A 16,485-nucleotide genomic window follows, 5' to 3' on the forward strand; every position below is an offset into this window, starting at 1 on the left:
AAAAAATTAAAAAAAAAAAAATTTAATTTTTAATATTTTTTTTTTTTTTTTTTTTTTTTTTTTTTTTTTTTTTTTTAAGAACTGGCTATCATTTAAGGTTAATGACATTTTATTTCGTGTGGTCAATTTAAATTCACCTATCACATGATTAATATGATCATTCTCATATTCACTGTTGTACAATGGAGAAATATGACTTTAAATTATTTTCATGGTTTATTTGGTTTCTTATTTATGCTTCCATATGTTATTATTCTCATAAACCCTCCTATTTTCTCTCATCTTGTACTCTAAGCACGTTTTCTCCACAACCTGTGCGCTTGTTAAAAAAAAAAAAAAAAAACATTGCTCTACAGCGCCACTAGCGGTCACTGTGTGTAACTACACCGAACACATGAGACTGCAGTGTCTTGTGTTGACCACCAGGTGTCACCGCAGCACCTGGCTGTGCTATGTGCGTCCAGCTGAGGGGGCAGGCCGTTTCCAGAGTACGTCGCCTGTACCGTCGAGTCTCCCGTTGTCTGCCCATGTTGTCCGCCGGGTGGAGTTTGGCTACAGACAAAAGACTGCTGATTGACCAGTGGAGCCCTCTTACTGTACCGGGCGGACCGGGACCATAACGCCACTGAAGGTAACGTTAATTAAAACTTAAACATGCGTGTTGAGAACTGTTGCGTGGATGTCATAACAAGCCTTTGTGAGATATTAAGTTTCACGCAATGAACCCGAGGGCTCAGAAAGAAAAAGAAAGAAAAGAAAGAAAGAAAGGTTGTGCTCAGCGTTTCACGTTAACAGCCGGGCTGAGCGGAGAGGAGCTAACCAAATGTAGCATAACGGGTTAGCTCAACGGAGGCTATCTGTTTGTGTTTAACACCGTTAACGTTAGAGGAGCATCACGACCTGCAGCTAGCGTGGGATTAATTGGCCATTTTGTGTATATAAAAAAAGGGGGGGGGAGGTTGCTAGTAAAGGGAGAGTAACTGTGATGAAGTGTGGTGTATTAGTGGTGGTGGTGGGGGGGGGGATGGAGCCTCTTGTTAGCCGTCCTGCTGCATCATCAGAGCCGCTGGAGGGGTGAAGGAGGAGGGCCTCTAACGTTAGCCTGTTAACTTATGTGGCTCCTGTATTGATATTGATAAGGGATGCATGGTCAGTGTGGCTATCACAGCTTTTTTTTTGTTTGTTGTTGTTTTGTTTTCGTATGCGAGCATTCACTTTGTCGTCACCGGTTTCCTGCGTTATTACATTCACACTGCATGTACCCAGCTCGGTGTTATTGTGACCTGGCTTCATCCTCACTGTTTGTGTATCTTTTGCAGGACACACTGAAGCTGCAGAGCCACCACCCTCTCTCCCTTTGGATTTCCCCCCCCCCCTTAGACAAGGGAACCACCTGCTGTGCCCACTTGTTTCATTGTTTACATCTCTTTCACCAGCGGGGAGGCTTTTGCTCAAATAACAAAGGACATCTGCAAGCAAGGACCTGTCATCATTTCAACGCAGCTGTACCTTCCTTTTTTTTCCTGGAATTGAATTCAACGAAGTTTCTGAACCCCCAGATTGAAGAAATAATGAAATTCACCGATATTGCCCAAGGGGGCAACGTCAAGATGGTCACTTGTACTTGTATTTATTCTCTGTTCAGTGCAAGGAGAAGCGCCGTCCCATAAGTCACCTTGATGACGGCCTTTTTCTGACAAAAGATAAGGGCCACTTTGGGCCAGGAGGTGGAGAGCCGTACCTCCTTTTCCATCCGCTCTTGCCCGCTGAGTTCAACTATTTAACACAGTTCTCCAACCCTCCGGACTTTCAAGATGGAGCTATTCTTCAACCCTTTTGACAACTTGGTGTGTATCCTGCTGGGCATCTCCTTCACCGTGTGGTTCACCCTGCTGCTGGTCTTCATTATCGTGCCTGCCATCTTTGGAGTGTCCTTTGGCATCCGGCGTCTTTACATGAAAACCTTGTTAAAGATCTTTGAGGTAGGAGCTAAGACGATGTGTCAATCATGAGTGATTACTTCTGTGTTGAGGATGGAGTGCAAACACTGTATATACACACAACATAGAGGTATGTCTGAAGGTGTGCTCAGATGCACCACATAAACACCCTCTTATTGAACTATAGTCACCTGTATTTGCTTTTCCCTCCCTTTCAATCAACACAATAAATTATTTCCCACTGTAAAGCAGTTATGTAAAATATAATATATACTTCTCAGGGCATTGGTCAGGTGCAGGCTTTATGCTTGTTTTTAGCATCCAGCCAGTGGCCATTGTATTCACTGGCTGATACAGATTAACATCACAGCCACATAGCTGCTCGTCTCTTGTTATGTAACCTTGTCACTAACTGTCGTCTGTGACGTGGCTCCAGCAGGACTATTTCTTACTGATTTGCAGTTTTCCCTCTCATTTTGGCTACTTCAAGATGTCAGTATATAACCATTTAATGCTCTCCTCCGCCCTATTTGACTCCAGACACAGTTATCCAGTTTCCCTCCTTCTGCTATCTCTGGTGTATCTTCACTAGTAAAGCTGTCATCACTTTCCAGCATGTACCCCTGAGAGCAGATCCTGCGCCAGAAATAAATGGACCAGTGGGAGACCTGAGAGATGTTTTCAGCTCATGGTTCCAGTAGCAACCAGTAGATTTAAAGAATAGATCAAAGGACAGATGGACAGTATGGACTGTGCAATGCTGAAGAGATGCTTCATGGTTTGCACTATTTGCATGCGTCTGATTGCTTGCACAGGTCTCCATTTCAGGCTTGTTGGATTAAATAATTGAACGTTCATCGTGGGCGTTCATTAGTTTGATTTCAAAAGCTACAGTGGCATTTTTACTTTTGCAACTAGTTGCTTAAAGATAGTTTGTGTTAGACCCATCAGTGTGTCAATCACTGGTTCCTGCTAACTTAAGTGTAAGATATTAGTGCTGTAATCCCACGCCTGTAATACTTTATAGGGGATAAACAAGTAAGAAACCTCTTCCACATGCAGCTCTGGAGCCACATGCTGGCATGATGGACCCACTCTAGTTTGTCCCTGTTCTCTTAGTATAAGGAGCAGCTCTCTGTGCTCCTCCTCTCTCCACACAAGGAATCCTTACTGTCAGCTGCAGCTGCATTTTAATACACTGAGTAACACAACTTGTCCTGACACGATTTAAAGGTAGCTGTAAAATAAAAGCGAAAGGAATGCTAGATAGGCTACTAATAAGTGTGCCCTTTTCTGTTTGAGTAATGGTGACTAGCAGAGATCAATCAAGTGGACGTCACTGCCGTAGGCTAAAGATCTTCAGTCTTCAAATAGTCTGCTTTTTAGAAAGTTGGGAAAATGTCTGTATTTTTAAGTTGGCTGTCATGATTGTCAGAGGCAAAACGGGTTTCAGACAAAACGGGTTTTAATTTGCTCTGTGCTCTGTGTTAATGTAAAGTAGAAATATGTAAATCTCTTGATTTAGAGGTGTATGGGGTTTTTTTTTCCAGCATGAGCTGCAGGCAACATCACTGTATCCCTCAACATTCCTCAAAGTTTTTGCAACTGCTCCTAACTCTAGTGTTTCTGGTGTACATTAACATGTGTGCCTACCATGACCGTGTCTGAGTATACTTACAATCAGCTCTGTTAACCTACCAGTTTATTCCCTATCATTGATTGATGCACACAAACCTAGGGTGTGCTGTAGTCTGAGACCGTTGGCAAAGCAAAACAGTAATTTACTGATCTTTCCTGCTTGTCGTCCAGCTAGAACACTGTGTCCTTTTCCTGCTTCACTCCCGACACAACCTGCTTGTTGTTGTCTCAGAATGCAGAGTGCACATAAAATTCTACATACTGAAGAGGGAGAAGTGGGCATTATAATGTTAGTTTCTTATAACAAAGTGTCGGTCACAGATAAGCCGCGAGTGTCCCATCTTGTTTCCTCAACTTTGCTAAAGTTCTGCACCCACGCTGTTTACATCCTCAACATCCACACTCAGACTAGAGAGATTACCAGTAGAAAACAACAAAGCACTTGTGACTGATCATAATAAAGAGAACTTGCTCTGTTGAGTGAGTTTCACAATTAGGTTTACAGCCGTTTGCAAATAGTGGTAGCTGGTTGCTACAGGAACATTTTGCATGTCGTCAGGGATAAATGTTTTATGGGGGTGTGTTCCACACTCACGATAAACAACATGAGCACATCTATGTTATTGCTTAATTATTTAGTGAAGTAACATGAACACGCTGTATTTAAATTTGAATGCACCTTTCGTTCCTTCTTTGCAGTGGGCCACACTTAGGATAGAGAGAGGAGCAAAAGAAAAGAATCACCCCTTGTACAAACCCTACTCAAATGGTAAGATGTGCTCAGTGTGTTTTCCAGCATGTTCAGTATTTATATTTGTTATTGCTGATGTTCTGTCTCTGTGGACTGCTCCAGCTATCATTGCCAAGGAGCCCACCTCTTTGGAGGAGGAGATCAAGGAGATCCGGCGGAGCGGCAGCAACAGAGACCTGGACTCAGCCCCTGAGTTCGAGATGTCTGACATCTTCTATTTTGCTCGGCGAGGAGTGGAGAGCATCATGGATGATGAGGTGACCAAGCGGTTCTCTGCTGAGGAGTTGGAGTCCTGGAACCTGCTGACCCGCAGCAACAACAACTTCCACTACATCAGCCTGAGGCTGACCGTCCTATGGGGGCTGGGCCTGCTGATCCGCTACGGCTTCCTGCTGCCTCTCAGGTACTAGCTTTACCTGTAATAGAAGAATACGCTGTTGAGAACTGAACACCCTGCAGGGTTCGACATTAGCCCGATGGCCACAGGTATTTATCTCTGGGGCCACCAGATATTCCAGGTAGGTAGCCCCCTGTGGCCTGCAAGTTTTATCCCCATACTGCAAGCTCAGGTTGCAGTATAATTACTGAAAGGCTGTGTGTTGTGTTTGCATTATGTTACTGTGCTGTCTTCTACTCTTTACAGCCAAGTTAGTTTGGACTCTGACAGCTAGCTAGTTAGCAGCTAGTTAGACATGATCAGCCATCTAATCCATATGATATCCTACCTGCAGCTTCCAGCTCTGCAGCTCCAAAATGTGTTTGGGAGACCTGCAGTTTTAGTTTAGTTTGACTTCAGCCTGTCTTGTAAAGTTAGTTTGCCAACTACGTAACTAGCGAGCTCGCTTCCAACAGTCAGAGTACAAAAAGACGCTGTAACTTTACATAAACCGGGATGTTTTATGTTTCTCCTGTGGCAGTAAACACAACACACAGCCTCTCAGTAACCATACTACCAACATGAATTTATCGACACACTTTGTGGCTAACTAGCTACCCTTCACGCACCACTTCCCACAACAAACCCACCCAGGTTACCCACGGGACAACCCTTAGGTCTCGACCAGTAACAGGTGCAGTTAGGCTGAGGGTGTGCTAACCAAAGGTGGGAAGGTCAAGTCCATTACTTATACAAAACAAATACAAAAACAACCACAACCACACTGAAAATACTCAACTACAAGTGCATTGTAAACCTTACAAAGGTAAAAGTGGGTCAGTGCACAAATGACCACCAGAATAACATAATAAAATTTGACTTTGACACTGAAACTAGTATAAGGATGGGAACTTATAAGATTTTATTGATACCAGTGCTATTATCGATTCTGCTTATCTGTCCAATTCTTTATTGATTCCTGATTTTTTTGTCTGTGTGGGGGGAAAAGTAGGCGTACACTAAACTTCAGCATCAAACCAAGTGTTTTATTATCTGAGCACAGTGTAGAAATATAGTAGAACAAGGGTAGCTGTCGTAACAGTCTAAAATTGATGAAATAAGAGAATATTTGTACAGCATTCATTTTCATCCAAGTTTTCTTAAGTCAAAAAGTCAAAGTGTTAAGTTGGTTAATACCGTGGTTGGTATATTTACTCAATGTTACAAAATGTTTACACTGGCAAGTAGCTCTCTCATCAAATACAAATCCACCCGGTGAGGTGGTGTCACTCTATTTGAGGGGTCACAGCTGAAGTGGAAAATGTGCCAAATGAGCATGGTGTGTAGTCCAGGATGCCCAGGGGTTCGGAGGATTATGAAATTGTGCTTAATTTCTATTGTTATTAGGGATGTCCAGAGATCAGTATCCGAGCCGATCAAGGCATTTTTAAATACACACAGCTGTTTTTACTTGTGAAGCTTTCATGCACAGTAACATAACAAGCACAGCCGTCTTCAGCTCTCCAACTCTGCCGTCTATTGATCTCTCCTTCACACTCCCGGAGGAGAGGCAAACAGCAGTAGATAGAACCGACACAACCATACTCACCACACCACTACAAGTGCAACCAAAGCCCTGTTAAGAAGGCCAGATTACCCAGAAGAGTATTTTATTGATGTAATGCATGCATAAGGTGTACACACGAGGAAAATAAACACTCAACAGAATACAGTTCATTCGGGTAAAACAGGCAAAGGCTGCACCGAAGCCACCAACACTGGAGAGAGAAACTCTTAAGACAAGCGTTGGATCGGGACTCGGTATTGGCACGTACTCAATATTAAATGACTATGACCAGATCGGGGCAACAACAAAAAGAACTTAATGGGAACATTCCAAATTATATTTGTGTTTAAGAAGGTATTAAAATATCCTTTGTCGAAGTTAATGAACTTTAAGGCATGCTGTGTAATAACATGAGCCTGACACCTAAAGAGACAGCAGACAGCCTTATTAAAGAATTAATAATTAAATGTGGGCACACTGCATGGGGTTTTGAGGCTGCTCCAGAACACAGAAGTAACATTAAATGTTGGCGCGTACAGTGAGTTAGAGAGGGAGATCCTCATTCAGGGTCAGCTTAGAGAGGGACAGGGACAGTGACTCAGTACTAAGCCTGGTTGGCTCATTTCCAACTGCCAGTGGGGAGACAAATCAGGCCACCGCAAGTACACAGACAGACATCATTCTAGCTTCCCATCCAGCTAATAGATTCTCTCATTCAGTACTTGTCCGGTTGAATATTGCCGCGACTCACTCACTTGCATGAAACCTTCACCTCTCTGTTCGTCTAATCCTCCTCCAATTTAATCAGCACCTTCTCCAACCCTGGATGAGTGGTTCATCCAGATTAAGTCGTCTTAAATATTGCCTAATATGCCCTCCTGCAGGTCTGGAGTCTGTTATCACTGACAGTGGGGGGTAGAGGAAACAGGGATATTTTTAATTAATAAGAACCCTGTTCCCCTGGATGGCCTTACTTATGACATTCATGTGTTATCTGAGTGGTTACTCTTCTCAGTGAAAGCTTGTAGTACAGACTTGGTGTGTACCTTGAATTTAAATACCAGTAAAAAATAATTGAATTTGTTAAACCAAACATGGAATCCTTCCTTTCTGTGGTTTCCATAAGTGCTTTGTTGTAAGATTCTCTGTCGGAGGATTATGTGTAAACTGTCTGTCTGCCTCTCCACCAGGGTAACCCTTGCCTTCACTGGTGTAGGCCTCCTTGTGGTCCTCACGTCTGTTGTCGGGCTGCTGCCGAATGGAAGGTAAGACTGATGACAAGCTCGTCTGTTTTCATTTATTGAAGATATCAGCTCCGATACCTGGATGTGCCAACTTGACACTTATATTATAAGTAAATCACTCTGTTGTATTCTCCTTCTTGCAGGATAAAAAACTTTCTGAGTGAGAAAGTCCATTTGATGTGCTACAGAATATGTGTCAGAGCGCTGACTGCCATTATAACCTACCATGACAGGTAAAGGACCTACACTGTTATGCCACACCTCTATAAGTTATGTAACTTTCATTGGGCATGAACCCATTCCAAGCAGTTTTTGACTCTTCATAGGCAGTTAAGTTTTCACACAGCAACAGTAAACTTCCTGGTAAAGTGGTAAGGATAGATAAGATAGATAGATAGATATACTATATTGATCCCAAGCTGGGAAATTGCAGAAAGATAGATAAGGACACTCTGGTCGAGTCAGTCACGGAATATTTAATTCAGTCTACGTCAGATGAACATGACTCGTGGTGATGAAAGAAATAATTGAAGCAAAACAACAATCATTGATGAAAGACCGGTTTCAGTAACCCATACAGTAGTTATTATATACTAGCCTAATTCTGAAAAATATAAATCCTGTATATTTGTAAGGAAAGCCTGTCATTACTGAAAATAGTTTTGTTTTTTGTTTTTTTTACAAACTTTAAAGTTTTAAATAGACCCATTTTTTTTTTTGCTCAGTTCCTAATCTTAAGGCTGCATTACTGTTTCCCCAGTAGGCATTTTGCCTGACAAATTGCAATTGACTTGTTGTTTAGAGTGTAAGCTCCTTATCATCCCCACTAGCTGTTTTCATATTGGTTAGCATGAGAGGTGCTGCTGCTGGTTCATTGCTTTTCTGTTTTTAACACGGCTGTGTTTCCATGCTGTTTCTCAACTTCTTGCTCAGTTTCTCAATTTATTTTGTGCTTTTGTAAACTGAGTCTTGACAACCTATTTCAATTCGGAAATATTGATTGATGTGTTGTGTGCTTTTTTTTTTTATTATTATTATTATTTTTTACTTTACTAAATAATTAATCACATGCAGTAGCATCTCTAGCACATGGTTTAAACCTGTACCTAAAAAGTCAGTTTAGCAGTGTCATATGGATTTATTTATATCACTGAAGTAGGAAGTAACTACATTTGGCAAACAAAAAGATAGTCACAGGTCATGGGTACATATTTTTACACAAGGTAACAGACATTTCAAGAGATAACACGTTTATAGCTTTCCAAATGCCATGACATTAAGCAGAAGATAATAACAATTAAATTTTTTATTTAAAGTTATCATAGGTGTGAATCCAGAGGGATATAATCTAAAAAAACAAATGCTGCTCCTCTTGTTCACATTGGTCCCATTCTTCTTCTTTCTCAAACATGATCTGCTGCAGACCTCTTGCCATGACAGGAGAGGGATCTGTGTGAGATTACGTAATGACAGATGAGTTATCTTTAGAGAACAGAAACAAGGGTGTGTTACCAGTTGAACAGTTGAAATGTGAGAGCAAGTATGGAAGGGAGGGTGCCTGATGCTAGATTGTCTACATTCATATTCATCGCAGCAGGTATATGAACCTATGAGAAGCACAAAACCCGAGTCAATCATGCTTTCTCATACATAAAGCCAAAGCATGCTCAATCAAACTTAAGTAGTCTCTTAAACCGTGATTGGAGCTGCTGAATTCACACAGCTATCTTGCAAGCAAAAGTTTCACTGTCCTGAATTGATCTAAAATTGGGTAATACGATGCAAGTGGATGTTGGTAGTGAGGATGAAGAGGACACTGTATTTAAAATTGGCAGAGTAAGAATCTAAGAGGAACATGAAACTATTGACAGGTTTTATAGAGAGGGTGGCGCATACAACAGGATGTGGAGGAGGAAGTTCATGCTTTGTGTATTTGCTCCTCAGCTGCACTTTATGACAGCTGGTGTAGTTTTCTGTAGTGCAGGATTGGCTGAAATTAAAATGTAACTGTTGAAAAGGCCATCTGACTTTGAGAGTGTGGAAGATTCATATTTTTTAATGTAAATAATTTCTATTTAGGTGAATATTAAGATTTTACTTGTCATGGTAGCTCACCTAGTAGAGTGTGTGCCCCATGTACAAAGGCTGAGTCCTTACCACAGTGGCCCGAGTACAATCCCCCCCCCCAACAAAATCTTAAGATTATGTCAATACTGTGTTAAATTAGAGTTAGGGAAGTAATTTTAGTAATGACGTACTTAAGTGGGATCATTTCTATCTTTTAATTCACTGGGGGGGGGTATTAACTGATACAGATACTCACAGGTGAGACAAAGAGCTGGAACATTACTTGTCTTGCTGAATGTCTGCCATCTAGGCATGGCTTGTTGTAACACATATTCCTCTCTAGTCTGGGGCTAAAAATACACAAGTGACATAGGAAGTGTTGCGCTCCCACTCTATTTAAGATTGCAACTCTATCTTTGGAATGCAGACTCGGTATATTCAGGCCCTGCGTGCACTGGGGGTCGAAGCTTTAACAGATCCACCATAGGGTTGCTTTGTTTCTTCAAATGAGACACTGGCCCAAATGGTATCCAAAATTCTATGAAGACTGGCTTTAACTTCTGGTTGACCTGCTCACTGTCATAGTGTGCATCAATAAGTGTATTTTGACACTCGCTACCACACTCAACATGATTTCATTTCCTGATAATAAATCCTCTGGGAAGTGCCTCAATGATGCATAGATTAACAGTCTTCCTATCTCCATTTTCTCAGTGAGAATAAACCCAAGAATGGGGGGATCTGTGTCGCCAACCACACCTCGCCCATTGATGTCATCATCTTGGCTAGTGATGGCTGCTATGCTATGGTAACTATACCGCTGCCAACCAGGAAGTTACTAAAAACATTGACACCGGTCACTTTGTCCTTGGTAGCTGCTTGACTGTTAAAACTGCTGGTCTCCCAAAAATAGATTTGTTGCTTATTTTTTGTTTGTTATATGTTTGTTTGTGTCAGGTTGGTCAAATTCATGGTGGCCTGATCGGGGTCATTCAGAGATCCATGGTCAAGGCCTGTCCACATGTCTGGTTTGAACGCTCAGAAGTGAAAGACAGACATCTAGTGGCCAAAAGGTAGTATTTCAACCTTTGTTTTTTCCCCTACAATGTTTGTGTAACTTGAAAAAATGTAGCTGTTTTTTGTGGTCTAAAGTCTAAAAATGTTGTTTTTTGTTATAATCTTAATACTTCTTGTTTTGCAGATTGAGTGACCACATAGAAGATAAAACTAAACTACCCATCCTCATTTTCCCAGAAGGTGAGCTTGTTCAGGGATCTGGTGCAGATAGGAAGACTTCATAACCGCACTATAGTTCTCTAGTTTTTTAGTTTTTTTAAGCCCCATAAGCCTACATTTATTTTTACTCTAAATCCCCAGGTACCTGCATCAACAACACATCAGTTATGATGTTTAAGAAGGGAAGTTTTGAGATTGGTGCCACAGTCTACCCTGTGGCCATTAAGGTGAGAGTGTCTTTTTTTTTTTTTTGTAATTCACATTTCAATCATTTTAAAACTTTTTTTTTTAATCAACAGTTTGTTCAAAATAATACAGGTATTGATTAGTCATTCTAGTGTTTGATCTTCACAGTATGATCCCCGATTTGGGGACGCCTTCTGGAATAGCAGCAAGTTTGGAATGGTCAACTACCTGTTACGTATGATGAGCAGCTGGGCCATCGTTTGCAGTGTGTGGTACCTTCCTCCCATGTCTAGAGAGGTGAGTTTTTTCTTTGAATTAAACAATCAATAGTAGAGATAATGGTTTTGTTGAATTCAACAAAGGGTTGGCCGATATGTTAAGATTTTTCAACCTGCCACTGTGTGTGTGCGGCAGCGCCCCCGACCCCCCCTCAGCACTAGTAGTTTCAGATGGGAGGTGAGCAATGAGTTCACTATCTAAGTAAAAAGTTCTAATAGCTTTAATAAACTCCCTAAATGTAAAACAAGTTAAAGAAAAACATTAACTTTTATTTCACCACAGAGCTTCTCTTTTCTGCTCCCCTCTCTGTACATCCATGAAGTCATACCACTTTGGTTGGGTGTAAAGCTTTTATAGCCATAATAGCTAAGCTGTTAATTATTTGTTATGACCACTTGTTTGCCTGCGTTATATTGTGTGTATATCAATTTCCTCCAACAGGAGGGTGAGGATGCTGTACAGTTTGCCAACCGTGTAAAGGCAGCCATAGCCAGGCAAGGTGGACTAGTGGACCTCCTGTGGTAAGCTCAATGGTTTCTACCGCTCTCACATACAAAACCTTATGACTGGCAAGGGATAATAAACCCTCAACACATGGGTGGCCATTCATACTAGACTGCTGTCATGGTTATTTCACAGCAGATTTTTTTGACATAGCATGAGGGAATAGCACAGGTGTAATAAATAACATTAATAACAACTGTAGTCAGTTCCAGGCTCTATAAAAATATAAAATCTATCATGTACACTCACTCACTCCAGTGGCTTATTCGGCCTCTTAATACAACAGAGCCATCGGTAATGTTATTGGTTCCACTGGTGCTTTTCCTGTCATGGCATGTTAAAATCCCTGTTATGAAAAAGGTCAATCCCTTACTGTTCCTGTTATTATAGACTCCCATACACACAGCTGCTAAATGCAAGAAATAGACCAGATTTGTTTACTATACAGAGTTTGAGCACAGTGGTGCAACTTAATGTCATTACCTTTCTTTACCAGATTATATGGTACTACAGGCACAGCTAATATCTGCTATCACAAATAATAATTTAAACTTTATTATACTTTAATTCAGTCCAATATTCTAATATGGACCCATCACTGACATGTGGTCAATAAAAAAAGCTTACAATGTCATAGATATCATATTTAGTGTGCTGCTTTCATGGCCCTGCTGTTTTGCATGTTGGCTTACTGGCACCTAAATCAATCAGCCCCATCATTAACATTATCAGTTACACCTGTACTTTTGCAGTAAGAAGTCAGAAATGATGCAAAGAGGCCTGTGCTGTTTGGTGTAACCCCACCAACTGCAGTTTGAGATTAATTTAATGTGGCCTACAATTTTGTAAATGTAAAGAAATAAACACTTTAGTTAGTGTAAAGTAAAATATTTTCAAAAAAAAGTGTTCTGGGGTTTCTATTTTTCTGGTCAGCTCAGTGTAACTACTGCATATCAAGTCTGTTGTAGTGTAAACGGCACATTTGTGATGCAGTGTATTTATTCTGCATTTCACTGCTTTGGGTGAAACCTAATCAGCAATAGAACATGGTTGAACAGCATAATCGTCCACTCCATCAGTACTTAATTTTTAACTCCTTTGTAGGGACGGAGGGCTGAAACGAGGAAAGGTAAAAGATACCTTTAAAGAAGAGCAGCAGAAACTGTACAGTAAAATGCTGGTGGGCACCCAAGAGGACCGGAGTCGCTCCTGAAGGACCTGTGTAGACGTGGACTGGCTCAGAGACCCACTAGGGCGCCTCTGACTAAATAAGCAGTCAGCAGGGCTCTCTTCCTCCCTACTGGAGCTCCTGGACTGGAAAATTCCCTCTCTGATGTCAACAGTACTCCATTTGGCTTCCTTGGTCACTGCCTCAGCTTGGCATGTTCAGTTTGCATCGCTGTAACGGGTCATTCTGAGTCTGCTGCCCTTTTGTTGGAAAAGCTCGACTGAAGCCTTGCTTGCATTATAATGAAAGTAAGGTGCACACAGTACAGGAGCATTGTCTTCCTTGGTGGCAGTCTTTTGAGGGAAAACTTGTATTATTATCTATCATTGAGTTCCTGTCTTTGTTGGATAGTTTTAACTTTTTAATTTTCATTTAACTGTCATGTTTGTATCACGCTGTGGGAAAGTTACAAACCTGGGATGTAGAGTTACTGTAGATTTAAAAAAAAAAGAAAACTAGTTTGTTTTAAAGCTGAAACCTGAGTTTGGGTTTTGCATGACTGGCTCTTGTGCCCGTGATTTATGGCACAGTGCCAGATTTTGTTACATTTCAGATATTTTTATGGGCTTTTTCCAAGAGAAAAAAATTCTTGTATTTTAAGCTTTGTGTTTTACATTAAGACTTGTATCAACACATGTGGTCACTATAGGAATTACATTGCAGATGAGCTCTCGTTATGTTGTCCGTTTCTGTGTTTTTCCACGGAATGTGTAAATCCTCACATTATGAAGTGGAAATTGTGCACCCAGTTAGTCTGATGGAGGTTTATGGATTGAGGCATATACTAATGTTCCAGCTAATAATGCAGCATAACTGGAGTAAAAGGGTTTTATAGTCCATTCATTAAGAATTTATTTGGGATGCTTTTAGCATTAAGGCCCTATGGCACAGGTAGTGATGTAAGATAACGACCATCACAACTGGTCACCTGACTAAAACATAGTTATAATGACAATTAGCTGATACATGTTCATACTAATACACCTCCTAACAGGCATCATGTTTTCATTGCCTTCCTCCTTGAGCGGTGACCATCTTGCCTAATTTATTTTAAGTAAACTCTCAAATTTATTGTCTTTATCCCCCCCCCCCACTTCATCAACGAACTTTCTCCTACTTGGCAGCCTCTTCAGGGAGGTTTAAAGGAGAGACAGAGTGCAGCTGTAGTTTGGACTCTCCGTTAGGCTGGAGTTGAGGAACATGGTGTGCAGCTTTCAGGGGGTTTCTCCCTGAGGCTCTCATCCATCTAATTTGCTGTTATCAGGGATAGTCGTTTAGACTGTCAAATCTGTTCATCAAAATAAATGTTCAAGAATGTGACTACATCTGACTTCAAGCCTTTTTTCTGTGCTTCTTAACTGTCGATTTTTCTGGGGTTTAAACTTGTTCTCAAAGAAACTGATGAAACTATAAGCCCCATAAAATGGCTTAAGGTGAATGCTGAGATTTAACATTTTAGAGTAACTTTTGAGTATTTGAAGGACATTTCTGTCTTCAATACACACACACACACACACACACACATACACATACATATATATATATATGTATGTGTATTTCTATGCATATGCAGTTTACTGTTGCCTTTAAAGGTCCAGTGTGTAACTTTTAGGAGGATCTATTGGCAGTGTACAATCACCTGAATATAGGAATTTTTCGTTACCTTAGAATGAGCCTTTTGTATCCGCAGACATCACAGGTCGCCTTCCATGGAGGCCGCCATGCTTTTACAGTAGCCCAGAAGAGACAAACCAAACACTGGCTCTAGACAGGGCCGTTCGCATTTTCTGTTGCTGCTGCAGTTTCTCCTTCACACTCGGAAGGGGAGGGTGAAGTGAGGGTGTTACCATCTGCAACCACACCGCTAGATGCCACTAAAATCCTACACACTCTTGGCAAAAGTTAGGTTTTTTTTTAAGACTGCAAAAGACCTACAACCAGGCAACTGACCTCAAATGATAAAGGTGGTCTAAATAGATACAAATTGCGTCCCAATGTTAAATATTTGGCATGCACTGTAAATCCAGCTAATATTAAATCTTATTCAGAGTGTTTGCCACTTCCATTTCAGCCCAAGTATCTCATTTAAGAGTTCTTTTTTTCTTTTACTGGCAAATACTTCTCAAAATAAAAGCATTTCTTTATTTGCTATTTCTAGAATTGAAAGTTTTCCCTCCAAACAGTACTGCCTTAATTAAGGCTGTTGCTTTTCTGTGCTATTCTTGGCAGGCAAGCCAGGACTCTGGTAACATTTCCTGATTTATTGTCCAGTGGGCACCAGGCTGCTATAAGACAGTCTGGCATGGGGATTTAGCGCTTTATTTTGAACATCATATATTTAGTATTTATTCCCTAGCCGACTATGTACTGTGGATCAAGTCTAAATGTCTTTCCGTGGATGTTTTATTGTTGATTTCTTTGCAGCGGCTTCATCCAAAACCCAAGCCTTTCCTCCTGGCTGCAACAAACAGCCTCAGTCCCCATTCAGAGAGGTTTCCCCTTTAACCGTCTTTGTTTCCAAACCGGTGATGGACAAGGCAGCATTCTTTTGCATCTCTGGTTGCAACAGTTTTAAATGGATCTGTTGACGTTAGTGAATAAAGAACACAGTGCTCGGAGGAGGAGTAAGAGGAAGCAGGGACCTCAAAAGGTTGGCTGTGTAAACCATGCCATGGTTGAACAGCTCACTAACAGCACTATGGAGAGCCAGAGTCAGGCCCCCCAGCAGTCTTTGCTTTACCCTGGTGCTGGAGCTCAGACTGCTGGATGGCACAGATCCATCTTGTACTCCAAATAAGAGTTTAACAGCCCTATGGTTCACTGGGTAAAGAGACGGCTGCTGTAGCTGTGTTGTAAAATATTGTGGTTAGACTGCTCTTGTGATGACTGGAAGTTGTGAGAGGCGGGCTGTTCTAGAGAAAATGACTAAACTGTGGTTCACACACAAAAGAAAACATGTATAATACTGTACTGTACCTGCTTCTGCTGGTGCAGGACTTTATAGAAGAGTAGTGTCTGTGCAGCTGTTGCAATGCAGGTAAAAAGTGCCAGTGATAAACTGATGGGCACACACACGCCCAAGGAAAAGGTCACAGATAAAGATAAGACCCCTCGGGTTTGCCGGTTGTAAAACAGTTCAACTACAGTGAAAGCAAACTCCTCGGTGAGAGAAGATTTCATTGAAAGAAAAGTTTCACAGAGAGAAAATGACTAACTTCCTGTTGAGACTACAACAGAGTGAGCCTATAGTATGTTGAGGGCGAGTCCAGTCCTTTCAGGTATTTTTTTTATGTCTTTGAGTAGCTGTAGTTGTACATTAAGGTACTTTATGTAATCTTACAGGTTATTATTGTAATAGTAAAGTATTTAATAACACTATAGGGGTTGTTTTTTGGGGGGGGTAAAAAAATAAACAAAAATGGTTAAACTAAACAGATTGTTTGCCACACAGGCCATGCCCTACACACAG

At 41.1% G+C, this 16,485-nt stretch overlaps 1 protein-coding gene across 1 annotated transcript; it reads left to right on the forward strand.

The window, feature by feature from the left end:
- The first annotated feature begins 476 nt into the window (after nt 1-476).
- Nucleotides 477-14,339, forward strand: LOC127375638 (glycerol-3-phosphate acyltransferase 4). The gene is made up of 13 exons (XM_051421735.1): nt 477-631; nt 1,320-1,982; nt 4,278-4,347; nt 4,432-4,732; nt 7,463-7,537; nt 7,660-7,749; nt 10,298-10,391; nt 10,541-10,656; nt 10,785-10,840; nt 10,961-11,046; nt 11,174-11,302; nt 11,726-11,805; nt 12,893-14,339. The coding sequence occupies exons 2-13, from the start codon at nt 1,815-1,817 to the stop codon at nt 12,999-13,001; spliced, it is 1,374 nt and encodes a 457-aa protein (XP_051277695.1). The 5' UTR covers nt 477-631; nt 1,320-1,814; the 3' UTR covers nt 13,002-14,339.
- Nucleotides 14,340-16,485: the final 2,146 nt, after the last annotated feature.

Source organism: Dicentrarchus labrax, unplaced genomic scaffold, assembly GCF_905237075.1.
Source record: "Dicentrarchus labrax unplaced genomic scaffold, dlabrax2021, whole genome shotgun sequence".
NCBI lineage: Eukaryota > Metazoa > Chordata > Actinopteri > Moronidae > Dicentrarchus > Dicentrarchus labrax.